The 20,233-nt window shown below is 55.0% G+C and overlaps 1 protein-coding gene across 1 annotated transcript; it reads right to left on the bottom strand.

Annotated features, from left to right (window-relative positions):
* Positions 1–6,348: 6,348 nt before the first annotated feature.
* On the bottom strand, positions 6,349–19,361 carry AQP1 (aquaporin 1 (Colton blood group)). Its single transcript, XM_007130015.2, has 4 exons — positions 18,920–19,361; positions 9,698–9,862; positions 9,322–9,402; positions 6,349–8,409 (listed from the first exon to the last, which is right to left on the bottom strand). Exons 1-4 carry the CDS (start codon positions 19,307–19,309, stop codon positions 8,230–8,232), a joined length of 816 nt encoding a protein of 271 aa, XP_007130077.1. The 5' UTR covers positions 19,310–19,361; the 3' UTR covers positions 6,349–8,229.
* Between the last annotated feature and the right edge of the window lie 872 nt (positions 19,362–20,233).

Below are 20,233 nucleotides of genomic sequence, written 5' to 3' on the forward strand. Positions count from 1 at the left end.
TCACGATCCAGAAGATGCTGTAGGAGGTTCCACGGTCACCTCTGACATCACTGATTCCTACTTTATGGTCTTGATAGCATTCTCCCCATACCCACAACAATATAGTGACACCTAGCATGACATGAGCACCGCCCACAGACGCCAGTGTCTGCATGATTATAATTAATTTTATTGGATTTATGGGTTTAGGTTGTTTGGGTTTTCTGTTTGAGCTCCTTAAAGGCATAGGTTTTTTATATCTATTTAAGTTGCATTATGAAAAATATAAGCTAAGTTTAAAAAAAAAAAAGCTCATGTTAAGTAAGGTGTCAAGGATATAATAGTCACTTTTCAGAATGTTCAAGAGTGCTATCAATGGTGGGCTCCCATCCTTGAGAACTTTTTCATCTTTTATTAATTCTTTGGGTTTGCTTCGTTTGGATTGCACTCATTGGTTGAATTCACTGAGTCTCTCTCTCTTTCTCTCTCTCTCTCTCTTTCCTTCCTCCCTCTCTTTCATTTTTCTCCCCAAAGACAATATTTTTCTCCCTCCAAATTGTAGTTCCATTGGCTTCCGTCGTAGCTTGTTGAAAGTGTACGCTAGGTCTCCCTTCATGAGCACAGCCAGACCAGCCTTCCCAGGCTCATATTCCCCATGGAGGGTAGGCTGGCTTCAGACAAACTGAGCATAGCACCTAGTGGGGACATCTCTTAAGAAACATACCCTGGGCAGAGGACATTTCTTCAGCCTTTGACTATGTGGTAGGGATTGGTCCTGGGTGAGGCTGCAAGAGCTGGCAGAGCACTGGCTCTGTGTACCTACATAAAGCTGTGCCGTGGCTCTCCCATGAGTGAGAATCACTGGCAGGTTCTTAGGACAGATCAGAGGATGACTCCAAATATAGTATTGCAGGAATAAGTTCTCCCCCAGCACACACATACACATACAAACAGAGTTTCTCATTTGGCCCTTACTGGAGAGACACCTCATATATATATATATATATATATATATATATATATATATATATATATATGTATATATATATGTATATATATATATATAGGGAGAGAGAGAGAGAGAATGCATTCTTTCCCACCTAGAGGTGATATGCAAAATATATATCTTGCGTGGCAAGGGCACCAATCCACCAGAACTATCCCACAACTGTTGAGGTGGACAGGGTCCTGGAGGTCCCCTGCTGATGACATGTTAAGCCTTTAAGTGCTGGATTGTGGAGAGGTCCAGGGGAGGCTAGAGACTAGAGAAGGACCAGGGTAGCCCGAGACGAGACAGCTATGGGCGAGGTGTGGGGGGAGGTACTTGAAGAGCTCAGAATAAATGGAGGTATTTTAATATTAACATATACACAGTACTATATATGAAATAGATAACCAACAAGGGCCTGCTGTAGAGCACAGAGAACTATACTCAGTATTTTGTAATAACCTGTAAGGGAAAAGAATCTGAAAAAGAATATATATATATATATATGTATATATACTGAATATATAAACTGAATCACTTTGCTGTGTACCTGAAACTAACACAACATTGTAAATCAACTATACTTCAATAAAAAAATAAAAATTAGAAAAAGTTAATGGGGAAGAAATTCAAAGGAAATAAATATTTCTATATTCATTAAACTTACCTCTCCCGTTGTGGAGCACAGGCTCCAGACGCGCAGGCTCAGAGGCCATGGCTCACGGGCCCAGCCGCTCCGCGGCATGTGGGATCCTCATGGACTGGGGCACGAACCCGTGTCCCCTGCATCGGCAGGCGGATTCTCAACCACTGCGCCACCAGGGAAGCCCCTTAACTTCATTTTTAACGTATTTAGTAACATGCTTGACTTATGTTCAACTTGGTGCCGTTTACTATTTAACTTAAATATAATTTGTTACTTAAAATATTTTAAAAACAAAACAAACAAACAAAGAATTGGTGAGGCCGTACTACCCCACATGGCCGAAGATCAGTTCTGCCCTCGCGCCATTCCCCATCAATACACTGGAAAGAACAGAAAAATAAGCACAACCTTATATACTGAGAATACGATTTATTAGACTGAAGTAGAGTCATCTAAGCAGGACAAGCTCGTTAAAATTTCTGGGCTCCCTTCACCAGTGGCCTCTCTGCCCAGCAGGGCCCGAGATATTGGTAGGAACTGTCTCTTGAGGGCTGGGGATGATGGCCCTGCTGGCGAGGACCTCACCTGCCTTCCCTACCTCCAGAATTTCCCCTCTAGGGGCACCAAGGACAGTAAACATCATCACCTGTGTGTCCCCAGCCCCCAAAAACGGCCCCTCCCTGGCCCCCAGCTCACAGCAAATTCCACTCATCATCCTCATTGTATTCTAAACCTAAAGAAAACAAGGCGTCGTGCCCAGCAGCTCATCCATAAAACATTAATCACTATCTCCTTCCTTGAGAGGCTCCTGACCAGTGAAGGTGTGACCTCCAGGAGTGATGGAAAAATCCTAATCAGTCAGCACGTGGCCAGGCCACGCCACGGGTGGGGGCCCCTGGCACCAGTCCCTCTAGTGCTTTTCCAGACCAGCTCCTGGCTTTGGTTCCAAGGACACTGAGGACCAGCCTGGGAACCCCAAAAGGAAGTGAGCCCACCTTGCTTCTACCAAATCCCCAGAAGGCACCATGTCCTTGAGGCCAGGTGGCAAATGGCTGCCCTAAGCCACCAACACCCTTTCATTTGGGTCCTCTTGGAGCCTACGTGAGCTTTTGAGATGGACAAGGGTGCTGGAGTCAGGGCCAGATTTACGGGTCGCTAGCCCCATTGAGGCCTCGTGGCATCTATGTCTGACCAGTTGACTCACCCCAGTCCCGGATAGCTTCAAAGATCAATTCTCTCATAGAACACTGGAGGGCCTGGAAAGAGGAACCCCCTTGATCCTAGAGGAAAAGGATATATCAAAAGGGAAATATGGGTCTATAAGGATCTTACATTCCTGGATGTTTAGAAACCCAGGACTGATTGACTGGAGGCAGGAGGTCATATACAATCATATACTCATATTAACTGTTAATAATAGTTTTTCTTATATCCCAATATTTATACTGATCATTTTCTTGTATTGTGACATTTGCTTGAAACTTCAGAATGTTTAAAAAATAAATAATGACAGGGCTTCCCTGGTGGCGCAGAGGTTAAGAATCTGCCTGCCAATGCAGGGGACACGGGTTCGATCCCTGGTCCAGGAAGATCCCACATGCCGCGGAGCAACTAAGCCCGTGCACCACAACTACTGAGCCTGCGCTATAGAGCCCGTGAGCAACAACTACTGAGCCTGCAAGCCTAGACCCTGTGCTCTGCAACAAGAGAAGCCACCGCAATGAGAAGCCCGCACACCACAACGAAGAGTAGCCTCCACTCACCACAACTAGAGAAAGCCCGCGCACAGCAACGAAGACCCAGTGAATCCAAAAATAAGTAAATAAAATTAATTATTTATTTATTTATTAAAGGCCCGTAAATCTGGCCCTGTCCATCTCTTAATTTTAATTAATTAATTTTTTTTTTTTAAAAGCGTTTAATGGAGAGATAAGTATTCTAGGATTCAGTAACTGCTGAATTACATCCTGCTTCCTTCTGGGCCAAGCGCAGAGAGCACAGCCTTCCAGGCCAGCTGAGCGACATCCATGTGCAGGTCTCCATTGGACCATGGGGGAATCCAGTGGAGGAAGTGGCCTGGTAGCTGGTCAGCATGGACTCAGATGGAGGAGGGTGATAGATGACCCCCCCATCAAAGCACCTCATGTGTATAGTTGCTTGAATGCTTGGCAGCTGGGGAACCAAGGTTGAGTCATGGAATCTTCCAGGAAATATACTCTCTCCATTAAATTTTGATGAACAAAACAGACAAGCGTTCTGATTGCTCCAGAAGCTCTACTTCAGTTCCAGTTATTCTCCTAAAACCTCTCCTCTGTGCTGGGCTGGAGAGAACATGAGCAGAGCAGAGCAGAACTGGGGATGACCCTTGGGAGATAGGATACCTGAAGCCCTGAACCCATGGTCTGGAAGATGAGAGGGAGTCTGGGACAGCATGGCCCTACAGCTTTTGCCCTCAGGCCTGAATGGTGCATTATTATCCCTCAGGGTATAGCATTGTCCTACCCCTTCTCATATACTCTGGTGGGAGAGGACAACCTCTGGATGAGCAAGTTTATCAGACATATTCCTCCCAAATAGAGAGAGGGACAGTCAGGCCTGGAGGGCACTGGGTGAGGCCAGTGCCAGGGAGCAGTCTTGGGCCAGGTGGTGCCAATATGTCTCAAGCAGAAACAATGGCCAGTTGGCCCCAGAATGAATGGCACTTCTCCTGGTGCTAGAGTTCCCTTCAGCCAGGTATTCTTTTCCCTTCCTTTTTCCTCTCAACACCCTCCAGGCAGAGGAAGCCTAGCTGGACCAGACCTAAACTTAGTGGGAGTCTTGACAAAATGGGCCTGCACCACATAGTGGAAAGAGCCCAGTCTTTGAAGCCAGTCAGAGCAAGTTTAAAGTCCCAGTTTTGCCACCAGTACACTGTGTGGCTTTGGGCAAATCATTTCATCTTCAGGGGCCTCGGTGTCCTCTACAATAGAGGTTGTCATCTCTACCTTCCAAGGATGTTATAAAGATTAGAAAGGTTGTATGTGAAGTCCCAGGGAAGTTCCTCGACCTCTTCTTCAGGCTGTGTATCTTGGCACTAGGATTCTAGAAGTTAAAACGAAACAATCACTAAGAAAGGCTCTGCCCTGAAATGGCCAGGGTATACCAAAGGAAGAGCAAGGGTTGAGGTGGGGATGGGCAGGGGCCCTTATGGGTTCTGAGAGGGCTTCATTCCAGGGATGATGGGACAAGGTAAGGAGACAAGCCAAGAAGGGCTGTGAGAGAGAGCCTCAGCACACCTGCACAGGTGGGCTGCCGCAGGCTAGACTGGACCCTGTTTCCATATCTTGGCCAGCACCCTCCCATTCATAGCAGCCTGTCCTCAGCCTGGGAGGTGCAGAGGCAGTTTGCATGGACTGAGGGCCCAGGTGTCACTCACAGTGGCCCAGTTCACGCTGGAATAAGAAAGCCTGCTCCGACAGCACTGAGCCTCCACAGGCCAAGCCGTCCTTGTATCACCATCAGCAAAGCCCCACACCAGAGAGAGGCAGGAACTGTGCATCTCTTAGGAGCAGAGCTGTGATGCCAGGACCTTCCCAGTCACCCCTGACCTGCTCAGCCCACGCTCATGGCAACGCCTGTCCATGTGACCCAGTGAGATATCCAGGTTGATGGTTCTCGGAACCTCCCAGACTCTGGGCCTCCTGTTATTGGGCACTAGGTTTCCCAGTATAGTTGTCCCTGTTTTGAGAAACTAGCCCTAAGTGTGTGTGCATGTCAGGGGGAGTGTCAGGGGTTTGGGTCCAAATGTCAGCTTGGCAAAGATTTGTCCTATTACTGGGACATGTGCCTGAGTATCCACTCCCCTCCATCAAGTGAGGATGCCCATGCCTGCTGAGCCCCCAACACTGGGGGTGGTGGCCATGGGTGGGAAGGGGTTTTGTAAGCTGAACAGGCCTAGATGGACCCTTTCAGCCCACACTGGCCTTGGGCTACGTAGGGGACAAGTGGAAAGGCAGGAACAGACAGAGGGGTCCTTTCCAGGCTTCCTGTCACCCTGGGGGCAGAGGTCAGCCCACTCTGACCTCTCTTCCCTTCTGCCCTGGGGAGACCCCTTAGGAGTCTGACAAAAGCCACAGATCCTCCACGGGAAAATGCACAACCTCACTGAATGTGGCTCATGATTTCAGAGAGGAGGAGCCCTTAGCCCCCCAAGGCCTCAAGGGACTAAGTGACTTTTCCCCTCTTAGCTACTGCAGGTCATACTTCCCCAGCCAACTAAGCCTCCCCTGCGCCTGGCACTAACCTCACTCTGGCGGGCAAGTCTCTCTCCATACCCACCCCTGGGGCTGAGCTCCCTGGGCAAGCCTGTGGGCCCCAGTGCCCAGCCCAGGTGTAGGTGGGCCACACATGTGAGGAGGGTCAGAGGGAGGGTCACCTGGGAAGTCCCTGGTGCTCCCTGGGCTCTGTTCTTAGGGGTCAGAGGGGAGCCACGGGCTGTCACACTTCATTCCCGCTTTCCCCCATCCCTTTCACAGGTCAGAATCAAAAATTAGGGGCAAGACCCTGTGTCTCTCAGATGGAGTTCTGGGTGGGGCTGTGTCCACTCCCTGAGACCAGGGATCCTGGAGGCAGGAGGGCAGGCAGTGGTTCCCCCTCAGACTGGGTCCCTAGGAGTGGGGCCAAGCTCTCAGACCCAGAGACCCCTTGTGGGAACATGGTGGCAAAAGAAGGAAAACTTCATTCCAGAGAGCTTGGATGACTTATATTACTGTTTATTTTCTTAACATATAATGAAATTCCAAATCCAAAGAGAGACATATGCAGAGCAGACAGATGCAGGGTTCTGGTGTGCAGCAGCCAGAACAGGACAGGAAGGGTCTGCGCCCCTCTCCCCTCCAGCACAACCCTCACCCCTCCTGGCCCCTGGCCATTGCCCAGGCAGAAATGCAGAAGCTGGGACTGAGAGGGACCAGTCTCACAGTCCAGGGAGTAGCCAGAGACATGGTCCTGGCTGTTAGGCCTGGCCAAATCATTATCTAGCTGTGGGTCCTTGGGCCTCAGTTTATCTGTTAAATGGGCTAGAAGTTTTTGCTAGGAAATGGAGAAGGGAGTGTGTGGATATCGTGACGGGTAATGACCATTAAGGGCCTCCTGGTCGTCCTGCTGCTCCTAGATACCTGTGTATTGTGTCTCTCAGTTTTTATCACCATCATGGCCACAGGCACATAGGGAGACCTGCTCTGACCCTGGTGGAATTGAATGGACTGTGTAGATAGCTACCCCCAAACAGACTATGCTCTGAATTGTCCTTGGGCTGCAGCCATAGCTACTTCCTCAGGTCAAGACCAACTCTCCCCTCCAGATAAAAGAGGAGGGAAGACTATGAACTGGGCAGCCTGTACAGGTCACCCAGATGCCCCAAATGCCTCTAAACAGGATCTCAGGAATAAGGGGGGAATCTGCTCTTCCTCCCCCCTCGGGATCAGCTGGGGGCTTAGAAGCACCCCCAAGTGTCCAACAGGGGCATCTGCCTCCGAGGGCTGATCCGAATCACAGTCATGTGTCCTCAGGCTTGATAACCTTCAGATGACGAAGTGCCCTTTAATAAACACACCTGCATAATGGTGACCTGTGTCTGCACTGGCAGGAGAAAGTGAAGAACCAAATAATGATGAGGGTGATGCGGCGATAGGAGGAAAAGATCAACTACAACTCAGTGAAGGAATATGGGCGTTCCTCCCTCGCCCTCTAAATGACCTTCATTCTACAACAGCAGCCTCTGTCCAGTGGAGCCACTATCGGACCTGCTCCCCTCAGGAACAGGAACTTCCAATGGCTGGATGGTCTGCTGCTCTTTGCTTTGAAACATGTATGCCTATGTACACGTGTTCACATAGATGTGTAGGTACAGCGATATACTTGGCAAGTGGAAGAAGCAGCACTGGTGCAGACTACATCTTCCAGAACCTGCAGTGTCTCTACACTTACAGAATCCTAGAGAGGGGCCTCAGGCCCATATAGCTTTCCCTGTCCCTGCAACTTTACAGATGGGGTCACTGGGGCCCCAAGATTGAGACCTTCCCAAGGTCATGCAGCACATCTAGGGGGGCCCTGGAAATGAGCCAGGTCGCAAGGCCGAGGCTTGTCTGCCACCTGCCCCTACCACTGCACCTGCCGGGATCTTTTCCCCATCAGAGCATCCTTGGGGGCAAGTGCACTTTACAGGAAAGAGGGCCATGCCCAAAGGCACAAAGCAATCACAGTGGAGCCCCAGGCACCTGCAGCAGGTGAGTTGGTGAGCAACTTTGGGATGAGGGGGAACTTTCTGGCACACCTCCCATCACACTCTGAGGGGACAACTTAGCAAGGTGTGTCCCTCCCTTTCACCTCCTCTGTGACTTCAAGGGAGTGGGTGATTGGAAAATCTTGGTCCCCAGGAAGCCCTGAGGCCAGGAAACAGAGAAAGAGAAAGCAGGTGATAGAAACAGCCCCAAATCAGGCTTGACTATGCAGGTCCTGCGGGTCTTTGGGGAGTGACTGAGCCAGCTTGTCAGAGTGTCTACAATACGGATTTCATCCCTCCCCTCCCTCCACCCGCCCCTGCCCCCGCCCACATGGATGCCTGGGCCAGGCCCCCTTATTTGGGCTTCATCTCCACCCTGGAATTGATGTCGTCGGCATCCAAGTCGTACTCCTCCACCTGACCGCTGGTCCACACCTTCACGCGGTCTGTGAGGTCGCTGCTCCGCGGGGCCAGGATGAAGTCATAGATGAGCACGGCCAGGGCTCCTCCGATGAACGGCCCCACCCAGAAAATCTAGGAACAGAGCAGACGTGCTCAGAGGGCGTCTGATGGGACCTGCTTACTCTGAGACCCCTGCTCCACCACCCCACCGCCTGGCTTCCCTCCCACCCATGCCTGAACCCCAGCATCCCCATCCCTGTGCCCCCCAATGACTGGCCCAAGGCAGGACTCTGGTAGTGGGTGTCTCCCTGCCTCGGTGCGACCCAGCTCACCACGCCTGGCGTGGTCAGACCAGCCCCTTCTTGAGGGTGGCCACTGCCCCACCCTCCCCAGCTTTGAAAAGGCCCCAGAGACAGTCTGGTTTGGTCAAAAGTGGCCTGGAGGGCTTCCCTGGTGGCGCAGTGGTTGAGAGCCCGCCTGCCGATGCAGGGGACACGGGTTCGTGCCCCGGTGCGGGAGGATCCCACGTGCCGCGGAGCGGCTGGGCCCGTGAGCCATGGCCGCTGAGCCTGCGCGTCCGGAGCCTGTGCTCCGCAACGGGAGAGGCCACAACCGTGAGAGGCCTGCGTACCGCAAAAAAAAAAAAAAAAAGTGTCCTGGAAAAGAAACAGCAACAGTGGGAACAGCTAAATCCCTCGGTCACTGACTTCTTGTCGTGCTCAGCTTACAGGTGCCGAGACCTTTGTCCTGGGCGGGAAGCAGGCACTCCCACACCCGCACCTCCCAGCTCAGGAAACACAGGCACCAAGAGGCACTGGGATGACATGGGGCAGGTCTGAGCTGGGACGGGAGGCTGGCCTACGCCGCCCGAGGCGTGAGCCCACCGGCCCTTTCATCTCAAGTCTCAGCTGCCCTATTTCCTCTGCCCTGGCCATCTCCCAGAGCCTCTGTGATGGGAGATAATGTCACAGGATGGGGGTGGGTCTTCCATAAGGCACCAAAACCTCCCACCCACCTCCACGGGGCAGCCCCGCGACCCCTTACCCAGTGGTCCTGGAAGTTGTGCGTGATCACCGCGGAGCCGAAGGACCGGGCTGGGTTAATACTGCAGCCTGTGTAGTCGATCTGTGAGGGGGAAGGGGCAGGGGCAACAGGGGAGGAGATACAGAAACAGAGACAGAGGGAGAGGGAGAGAGAGGGTGACACGGAGAGAGAGGACCGGAGAGGAAACAGACAAGTGACAGTCAGACCCAGAAAGATGGTCAGGAGGTCCCTGCGCTTTCCTCTCCCAGGTAGGCGGTCGCCCCACCCCACGGCATGAGCCCTGTCGGGGTCCCACCCACGGTCCTGACAGGACACCACAACAGCCTGGCTCCGCCCTCCCCACCTCCACCGCCACCTGGGAAGGTCCCCCACTCACGGCCAGCAGGTGCCCCAGGGCCACAGAGAGGCCGATGGCGAGCGGGGCCGAGCCGCCGAGGTCCCGGCGCCTCCGGTCCGTGGTGGCCAGCACGCACAGCACCAGCTGCAGGGTGCCGATGATCTCGATGCCCAGGCCCTGGCCCGAGTTCACGCCAGGGGCCAGCTGTAGGGGAGAGGGGCAGTAAGAACTGCGTCCCAGGGCCCCCAGGCCCGGGCCCCCAGGGCCAGAACCTCGGTGCCTTCAGAGCCCATCGCATCAGCCCCTGGCAAGGCCACACTCAAGCACGTACAGCCATTAGTGGACCTTGTCCCCTCCCACACCTGTTGAGGAAGCGCCAGCTTGGCCTAAACACTGTGGCACTCTCTCTGGAGGCCGGAGAGGCCTGGGGTTGCTGGGGGGCGGGTCTTCTGCATCCAGCTACATCCAGGCCGGGGTACCCTTGGGGGTACCAAGGCCATAGGCGACAGGTGAGCCCTAGACATGGGAGGAGATGGTTAGGGACATTCAGGGACAATTAAAGAAGAGAAGAAAATGGGTGGTAGGGCCCAGCTGGAGACATTGCTTCTTACTCCAAAAGTCTTGAACGTTCCCCCCCATCCTCTGCTGCATCTAAAATTCCCAAAGATGGGGAGGGTCTTCCTCAGTTAGCTGGCCGCAGCTGCCTGTGTGTCCTTCTCGCCCTTGAGCCTACATCCCTTGCATCCCCACCCTCTGTCTCCTTCCCCACCTCTGTCTGTCTCTCCCCTGGTCCAGTGTCTGTCTCCCATTTCCTCTGGGCCCCGCCCTCCCTATCTGCCCCCTCCCTGTCCCTCCTGGCCCAGCGTCCCTCCCTCTCTCTGGCCACGCAGGCCACACCACCACCATCTGGCTCCCACTTGTTCCTGGGCCACTTTTAGAAACATGACTCATGGAACAAGAAGGGAACGGGAGCTGCCGTGAGGTCACCGGAGCCCTCCCTCTGCAGCTGCACCAGGGAGACCCCTCCCCACAGAGCCCCTGCACCTTCCCAGGGGCCAGATATGCCCACACAGGGGAGCTGGGCCACGTCAGCACAGGCCCCCTCACAAAGATGCCTGGATGTGGCCACGGAGGCTGCCTTCTCCCAGGCTGCTGTGTCCAAGTAAGACTGAACTTGAAGTCTCATCCGGAGGGTAGGGGAATGGGGCTGTCTCCGAGGCCACAGGGCATTTTGCAGAGTCCTAGGTGGAGGGCACTCCACCACCATCCAGAGGTTTTCTCAGCCCCACCCTGAGGCCATCCTACAAGAACAATTCTCTTCCCGCCTTTGTCTGCAGCCCTGGGTCACAGGGAAAGTGACTCACATCCCCTGCCCTGTGTTGCAGCCCCAGCTCTGGGCCTTTCCTGGCCGACCCCAGGGCTGCAGCCCCTCAGCTCAGCCAGCCCTCTGGGCAATACCCAGTTTTCTTCACACCCCAACGTGGGGCTGTGGAGGCGGAAACCCTGAGTTCAGGTCCTTGCTCTCCCACTTGCTGGCACCATGACTATGGTCTCCGCCCTCTCTGGTCCTCAGTTTCCCCAACTGTAAAATAGATCTAATGTCCCCTTCCCATTCTCCAGAGAGGCCAGAGGTTCTAAGGCTGTGGGGACAGTCTTGGGGCATTTGGGAAGGGCTGCAGAGGCAGGAGGGATCAGGATGGTTGTTGTGGCTTTGTTCGGGCTCTTTCTCATCTCATCCCCAGGATTGGAGCGGGGGGTGTGTGTGGCAGGAAGTGACACCTGCCCTGGGAACCCTAGGATGTACCCTTTCCTAGCTGCCCAGAGCCCTTAGAACCTGACAGCCCAGAACCACACGGGTTAGTAACCTTCCTCTCCCCAAACCCATTACCACTACCACCAGCAGCACGAAGATTCCCCTGATTGTTTTCATGTCTATGAACTCCTCTCTTTCAACTGCCAAAGCACTTGTGTTACTTACATCTGAAAAAAAAAGTTGACAACCCCAAATCGGAAGGGATAGTTAAAGGTCTGTTGAAACTTGATGTCCAGAAAAGAGCAAGTAAAAATTCAGACCCTATGTTCCTGTTTACAAACTATTAAATTTGACACAATTGCTTAAATAGGGCTAATCCCAGTTGTGGTTACTTGTTATTGAAAAAAAAAATATTTGCACATTCCCAGGTAGTTTTGCCCAGTCCAGGTCTTATATTTCACTGATGAAGGCCCCCCCAAAAAAGAAAAAGTAACAATCAATTTTCTGAACACAAGTATAAAAAAATAGAAAAATCCACACATTTAGTTAAAGCATCAGAAAGATGCAGGCTCTCCATTTTTGTATCAAACCCACTGAAGCCCACTCTCAAGGCCCAGTTCAGACTCCGCTAGCACCAAGACGTTTCCTTGGGTCCCTGGCTAGAATTAATCTCTGCTGCCACTCTGCCGAGCCCTCACTGAATGGCCTGCATATCTTGCAGAGAAGTAACCTTTCTGCCTTCTGTGTGGGTGCCTCAGACCCCCTGGCCTGGTCGCCATCCTGACCTCAAAGGGGACACTCGCTGTGTGGTGACAGAAGTAGCAGATGATGTTAATTTTCTAGCACTTCCACCCTCTCTAGAGGCAGCCAGGGAAACCCTCTGGAGCTTGACAGGGCTGGTTCATTTGCTTTCTAACTGGGAGACCACAGGCCAGTCATTGGTCTCTGTGGATCTTGCAGGGCAGCCTGCTCAAGGCTCTGTGAGATGACAGACAAGGAGGCCAAGGCCCAGGAAGGAGAGAGCAAAGCCAGAATCCTTGCTCTGGTCTGTGCCACCCAAACTCACAGGCCAAGGTGCTGGCTACCCACAGGTTGGGCTAAGGGTCCTGACGATTCCCAGCTTGGCCTGAGGAGCTGGCAGAATATGCTGTGTAGCTGCCAGGGTGTCCCAGGCACCAGGGTGGCACAAGGCTGACCTCTCCAGGAATGGGCCTCAAACCCTCCCCACTGCCCATGGGCAGGATGACCAAAGTAGCTTCTAAGGGCCAGGGCCCCAGCTTGGCCTGGGCACCATGGCGTCCCACCCTTGGGGAACAGCAGGTCCCAGAGCCAGGCCCGGCTGTGGCTCTGGGCATCCACTCTCAAAGAACAGGGGAGGGAAGACATTGAGGCCTGCCCCACACACCCACTTCCTCTAGCACTCAGCACTCCCAGTGAGGGGGGCCTCGGTGAGCCTCCCAACGTCACCCCTCCGTGACTGCCCCAGCGTGCATGTGCCTCTGAGTATCCATGGCTTTGTGTGCCTCTGTGTGTCTTTGTAGATTGGTATCTGTGGGTGACCACATGTGTCCAGGTGTGACTCTTTCCTTTTCTTTTTCATTAGACATTAAGAGGTTTATTAGACAGTAAGTAAACAAAAAGTCTATCCAAGAGTTACAAAAGTTCTCAACCTGTACGCACTAAACAATACAACCTAAAAATATATGACACAAAAATTGACAGAATTACAAGAAGAAAATGATCAGTCCACTACCAGAGTGAAAGGGTTTAACAACCCTCTCTTAGAAACTGATAGAATGAAGAGTCAAAAAATATAAAGAGCATGAACAGGGAAGATTTGAACCACACAATTAACGAGTTTGATTTAAGGAAAATGCATAAGCCCTGCACCTCCATATTTGAGAATATACCCTCTTTTTCAGCCCACGTGGGACATTCAGACAAACTAATCATGTATTAGCCAGATGCATCTTAACTGTCTCTGGAAATCCTTATCACGCAGGGTGACATCTCTTACGGAGGGGGGCTTTGCGGAGGCTGGGGCAGGGCTCTCTGTGTGGCCCTAGATGTTCATCTTGTGTGTCTGACGCATTTCTGAGTGTGTCACCCTGTCCCTGTGTGTTGCACTCCCACACACAAGTGCCACTACTGGCTGGGGATGGAGGAGAAGGGAAGGAAGCCCCCTTGAGTAAAAGAGAGAGAGGCAGGTCTCAAAGTGCTCTTTATTTGCTCCCAGAAGCCATTTCATCTTCCTGACAAGAAACAATACACAAAGCAATGGCTTCCTCCTTCCCTTCCTCACTTCAGGGCAGCCCTGCCCTCCTGCCCGGGAAAGGAAGAGGTTCCATTGAGGACCACCCTCCCCGTACCCTCCTAGGGTCCCAGGGCCTGAGTGGGACCACCCAGGCTTGAGAGTGTGCTTCATGCCCATGTGTGTGTGCCCGTGTGCCATGTACCATTGCGTGTGTGAGTGCACGTGTGTGTACTGGTGCAGAGTAAATGTGTGCAATCTGGAGCAGCAGAGATAATCAAGGGCTGGAGGCAGGAGGCTGGGGGTCCTGCCTGCCATCATCTGCTATGCAACCTAGGCACATCTCCATGCCTCTGTGGGCCAAGGTTTCCTTACCAGTAAAACAGAGGCCTCAGCCCAGATTCTAGCCCCAGACCTTGTCCAGGATTCCTCCCCGCCTGACGTGGGACCCCGGCCCCCAAGACCTGCGGTCACCCTCCGGGCCAGGATCCTGAGTGCGAGACTCCCACAAGGCCATCTGAACCGCTGGTCTCCATATGGCATGGAGCCTGTTATAGGACCTCCCACCCACCTGTAACCGCCTGATGCCCTCCACAGACACACGCTCCAGAGCAGCCGGCTGCCTGACAGGCCCTACTTGCACAGCCCTGATGACAGGGAGCTTATTGACTTGGAGGCTGCCCTTCCCCAATTTTTTAAAACAAGCGTCTTTCTTTACACTGAGCAGACACCTGCCTCTGGTTGTCCTGATGGTGGGATTTCAGGCACTGAAAGGAAGTGCTTATAGGAATGGGCATTTCCCAGCCTTTTCTTCCCTCTTTTGAGTTGAGGTTTTCCAGCCTCAGGGCGTGCTTGCCCGCTGGACTGTAGCTCCTTGGTTGTGTAACGACAGCCCCTCACTTACCCCCTGGGCACCACCGTGGGTAAGGAGCCCCTCTGGACCCCAGAGAGAGGCTCTGGCTGAGGGGACCCTGGCCAGGACAATGTTTCCTTACCCTTACCTGCAGGTATATGGGCTCAGCCCATGCCCATTCAGGAGACCCCAGACCCATCGGTGCTTCCAGAGGGCAAGGACCATGGCCCCCCAGGGGGGCTCTGCCAGCAAGAACCAAGGGCTTCCTGTGCCCCCAGGAAAGCTTGCCCAAACCAGTCTTCAAGGCAAGGCAGGGGGCATGTTTGACCTACCTGGGGAAAGCCCTGGTGGGTAAGGCTAAAGGCACCCCTGCTGGGCGGGGCCCTAGAGAAAGCGGGGGCCACTACTTGGGCCTGAGATCAGGTTGGGGGGACACAGCGTGGGATTGGCCTGCAGTGAGCTAAAGGCTCCAGGTGTGAGGGGAGGCTGTGACCTGGGGACGGGAGGGTCAAGGCAAGTCCCCTTAGACCGAGGGACCCCGGCGGGCCATGTCCCCTCTCAGAACGTAGCTCCTTCACATGAGGATTCCCACAGGGAGCCCTGGCTAGGGCCAGGTGTCAGGGAGGACAACATGGGGCGGGCAGGGCTGCTCCGAGGGCTCTCATGGGGGAAAGAGCCTAAGAATTTTCCATGGTAAGGGAAGTCTCCACCGCAAAGCTCCTGCCTCGCTCTGTGCCCTCCCCCTCATCTGGTTCTGGCTGGAAACAGTAATTATATGTCCCATCAGTGGCATCACCACCCAGCCCCCAGCCCCCTCCCTGGGCAGGGCCGTCGGAAAACTGGCTTCCCTTTCCCCCAGCCCACCCCCAGCTCTGGGGGAGGCCGAGGGCCCTCAACTCTGGAAGCACCGGTGGCATGGGGATGGGGGGTTTAAGGAGAGTGGGGTGCTCTCATTCTGTGGCTGGGGAAACTGAGGCCCAGGAAACTGGGGAAGTGGGAAGTTTGGGGCTAAAGGCAGGCCCTGGATGCAGCACGTAGAAACGGTCCCCAGGCAGTCAGGCCCAGAATGAATGGGGCTGAGAAAAGACCCCCAAATGAGGGAAGTGTGCACTCTCCCTGAGCCCCCGAAGGGGCTGAAATCAGAGGCTCTGGATGGCCTGGCATCCAGTCCCCTCTTGGGCACAGGTAGACACTGGCCTGAACCCTGAGCCCTCACCTCTCTCCAGAGTCCCAGCCTCCCACCATGACCCCCCGTCAGCCACACCCCACGACTCTCAGGACATGACATCCTCTACCTAGAAGCCCCTTCCCCCCACCCCGGAGTCTTCACATTCAGGCTCTCATGGCACCTCCTCCCTGAAGCCCTCCTGGCCTTCACCACAGCTCAAAGTCAGAAGTTCCCAGGTGCCGTGATACCTCTTATCGCACCGGCCTCCTGCCCCCTATCACGGACAGATGTGCACTGGGCTTATCTTGCACAGGACCACGGGCTTCCCAGGGCAGGGATTGGGCTGACTCAGCCCTGTATTCAGTCTGCAGCAGTGACAGTCACGTTTATAGGGTGAGCAAGCCAGAGAGGGTAAAAGGGAAAAGAGCAGGCGAATGGCCCAGATTCCAAGGTTCAGGAGCATCTTTGACTTCCCAGAGCCCAGCCATAACTTGCTATCTCCCCTTTCCACAGATGGGAGCTGGGACCACACAGACAAGGTTGCTTGCATGAAATCACACAGGGTATTAGTAGCTGAGCTAGGGCAGGGCAGACCTGGCACCAACCCCGGCCTCTGAGCCTCTCACTCTAGGAAAAAAACCAGGGTTTGGCTCTGAGAACTAGCCAGGATGCGCCAGGCTGGATAGAGGTCCATGGTCCCTCTGGGGCATATCCTGAGCCCTGACTCAGTGAGGAGAACATTGTCCCCAACATGTCTCTGGGGGATACCTTCCAACCACTTTCTGCCACTTCTTTCCCTATTTTCCTTGGAAATCTCCATGCCAACGATGGGTTTGGGCTGGGGTGGGGCTCAGGACTCAAGGGGCTGTGGGAGCCTCCCCCAGAGCCTGGAGGAAAGAGTGTGTCACCCGTGTAGGCTGGTCTCTGCCCCTCTTGAGGTATTGAGGCCACCTCCCAGGTCTCTTCAGATCCCAGGTTCAGTGTTCTGGACCCTTTTCCTGTTCTTCAGCCCAGGACTTGTGCTTCTGGACCCCAAACTTCCATGGTGTGGCCAGGGCAGTCCCTGGGCCCCCACCACAGCCCTCAGTGCCCTTATGTTCAGCATGGCCCCTCTTGGGCTCCTGTTAGCCAGACCTTGCTGGGAAGAGTGATAAACTCAAGTCCACAAAGTAAGCTTGTTAGTAGTATGGGTGTGGCCAAGAGATATCAAGAGACCTAGGTCCCCTCTTGGAGCCTCAGGCTACTCAACTCCAAGAAAACTCAACAAGTTAGCAGTAGCCAGGCCTTGAACCCAACTTGCCTGCTTCCCCGCCCAGGGCTGGGCCCCTTTTTCTCCCCCTTCTGCAACCCATCCAGCTCAGGTATTGGGGTGACTTTGGAAAATGGAGCCTTGAGAGGGAAAGGGACACTAAAGCACGGTGTGGCCAGATCAAGATGGCACAGAGGTAGGAGCTTGCCCTCCTCGAGTCTGCCTGGGATGCCCATGTGAGACAGCAAAGTCGGCCAGCAGATGCCTGTCCTTCCTGTCCCTTGAGAGGGAAGGTCAAGAGGCGGCCGGAAGGCGTGGGGAGACTCAACTCCTCCCCTAGAAGGACCCATTCCCAATCCCCATCGTGCCCAGCTGAGCCCCAAGGCGATCCTGACCCTACCCAGTGCGCGCTCCCTGAAGTCACCCGGCTCTGCCCCCACTGGAGAGACAGGCCTGGAGGGCCTTACATCCACCGTGACCACATCTTCCCCAGCTAAAGTCTAAACTCCAGGCCGCAGGGCTAACCTTCAGTCCTAGGCTGGGTGAGGTGTCACTGTGACACAAGAAGTGCTAATCCCTCCTTGGCAGGGTCATTTCAGCTGCCCTCTGCACAGACCTCACCAAGCCTCCCCCCGCTGCAGCACCAGGATCTGAACTTTGGCTGGGAAGCAAGAGGGCAGTTGCTTCTCTAATCACCCACGGCTCTCTCTGCAGAGCCCCTGGCCGGCTCCTTTACTCTCCCACACCGGCCTGCCCGGCCCAGGCCCCGCCAGTCTCGCTCGACCTGATCTGATTCCTCCTCTCTGCTCCTTTGCCTCTCTCGCTCCCTGTGGAAACACCCCCTCGGGTGCTCTGAGACCTCCTCCAAGCCTTACTCAGCCTCTCAGGCCAAATTTCCCCCTGCTGTGGCCCAAGCCAGGTCTGAGTTTGCACTTGGCTGAGGGTCTGGAAAAGCCCAGGTCCGCGACAGCAGGCAGCTGCCGCCAACGACCAATTAGCTGTGCTAAGCGGCCCGGGAGGAATTCTTTTCCGCGGCTCCTACCCAGTCGCCCACATCTGCTTCTCATGAGTGCCTCCAGGCCAGGCCCCATTCAAGCCGCGAGCAGTGGGTGCACGCAGGGACACACGCACCCCCTGGGACGCTCACACAGCAGTGCTAACGTGCTCACAGACACACTTCCAGAAGCAGTGGAGCCAGCTTCCACAGACTTGGGAGGCCCATGCCGGCGCCCACGTGCACACACCGTTCACAGACACAGACACACGCGCCACACCTCTCTGTGTCTGGTGACAGAGAGTGGACCCAGACAGGAGGCGAGGTGTCCCCGCTCCAGCACACACACACACACACACCCCTTGCTGTAATCCAGGAAAGCCGCCTGCAGGCTGTCCAGCAAGTGTTTTCACCCCCCATCTTTGTCTCACTCCCGGGGCCAGAAGAGCAAGAGGAGCTTTTCCGTTGAAGGCAGTTTGTTTGGGGGACCCGTGTGGCTGCCTGGAAGCTTGAGTGACCCCCCTCCAGGAGACGCCTGCTCACACAGGACTGCGTGACCAGCTGCAGAACATGCCGGGCAGGTGGTGCAGGGAGGCTGGGGCCAGCGGGCAGAGTGGCCCCAGGGTCCAGGCTGCACAGGGAGAGAGCTGCTGCACAGAGGCAGGGCTGGGAGTGGTGGTACAAGAAACCACAGCCCAGGGCCGAGGAACTGCCGGCCCAACTGTTAGCTGCCGCCAGTGCTTATTCCCCACAATAGAGGCCCGCAGGGGACACTGGCAAGACCATTGTGCTGGGTCTCAGCTCCCCACAGCGCCTGGCAGAAAACAGGCTCTGGACGGCAGGCGTAGCTGAGTTCCAGTCCCAACTCTGCATGACCTCCAGCAACCTCTTGTCCTCTCTGTTCCTCAGTGTCCCCATCTGCACAACGGGCGGAGGATGAGACCAGCGCCGCCTCAGCACTGAGCCCCCAGAGCCTGGGGCCACCCCACTCACCGCATTTAGGCCGAGCGAGTTGTTGGGCAGGGAGGAGGTAATGCCCGAGAGGATGGCAGTGGCGACGATGGCCCCCACGCACTGGGCCATGATGTACATGACAGCCCGGAAGACACTCATCTGGCAGCTGAGCAGGAGCCCCAGCGTGACAGCCGGGTTGAGGTGGGCTCCGCTGATGTGGCCCACGCTCTGGGCCAGCGTGGCAATACTCAGCCCAAAGGCCAGCGACACCTTCACGTTATCCTGGACTGCACCTGTCGTCTGGTTGCTCTTTATCGGGTACTGGAAGCCCAGGGCAGAACCGATGCTGATGAAGATGAAGAGGGTCATGGCCAGAAACTCGGCCACCACTGCCCTCCAAAAGAGCTTCTTCTTGAACTCGCTGGCCATGCTGGCGGGGGGGCTGGGCTGGAGACCGCTGCCTGGTGCTCGCCTGCCTCCGAGAGCTGAGCCACAGCCCGGGCTGGGCCTATTTATAGGACCCTGCGGGGAGGAGAAGGGGGGAGCACAAAAGGAGGAAGACCTCCCCTTGCTCGTGGCCCGCCCCACACCGCACGGGCCTCCTCTCAGCGATGGATGCAGACACAGCCCTGCTGTCAGCCTGCCAACTCCTTTTCCCTTCCTCCTCTCTCCCCTCCCTCCCTCCTTTCCTCCGCCCTCAGCCCTGCCCAGCCCGAGGAGGCAGGCGTGAGGCAGCCACTGCTCTAATAGGCTTTGAGAAATTCCTCCAAGTTGGCCCCGCTCAGAGGGCCAGAGAAATCCAGGTGTCCCCGCCCTGCGTGCAAAGCTCAGGGGGTGCCCGAGGACAAAGCCAGGCGCTCGGGATGGATGGGGCGGGGTGAGAAGCTGGGTTCAGCAGGTAGACATTGCCCCCCTGGAGGCGGCACCATGACCCTGCTGGTCTGGCATCCCCATCCCGCCTCAGAGTGACATTAGTCTGGAGTCCACAGGTCCAGGGGTCCCCAGGGGCAGTCTGGGCCTCCCACACCTGGCCCAGGCCTGGCCGCTGGATGTCACTGTAGGAATGGCCCAGAGGCCCCAGCCCCACCGGCCGGGCCAAAGTTGATGGGGACACGGAGGCATCAGAGGGTGCAGAGAGCTTGTCCGTGGACCATCCTCCACTCTGTGGTCAAGGGCAGGCCTGAGATCAGTAAGAATTTGAGAGGTCCCCGTGCTGGGAGCCCTCCAGCTTCTGAAGCAATTTGAGCAAATGATTTCGGGGCAGGTGTGGGAAGATGAGGGCAGGTGAGGACTTTCCTCTCAAAGACTGTCAAGCTGGCAGAACACGGGGGAGACAGAAGGAAGGGCAGCCTA

The sequence above is a fragment of the Physeter macrocephalus genome, chromosome 5 (assembly GCF_002837175.3).
Source record: "Physeter macrocephalus isolate SW-GA chromosome 5, ASM283717v5, whole genome shotgun sequence".
Taxonomy (NCBI): Eukaryota; Metazoa; Chordata; class Mammalia; order Artiodactyla; family Physeteridae; genus Physeter; species Physeter macrocephalus.

What these genes read in the sequence shown, in the direction of transcription:
- AQP1 (XM_007130015.2), bottom strand. Translation starts at nt 19,309, where the DNA reads ATGGCCAGCGAGTTCAAGAAGAAGCTCTTTTGGAGGGCAGTGGTGGCC. An exon ending in ACTCGCTCGGCCTAAATGCG is followed by an intron (nt 9,863 to 18,919) that starts GTGAGTGGGGTG and finishes TCTCCCCTACAG; the next exon opens with CTGGCCCCTGGCGTGAACTC. An exon ending in CCCTGGGGCACCTGCTGGCC is followed by an intron (nt 9,403 to 9,697) that starts GTGAGTGGGGGA and finishes TCCCCCTCACAG; the next exon opens with ATCGACTACACAGGCTGCAG.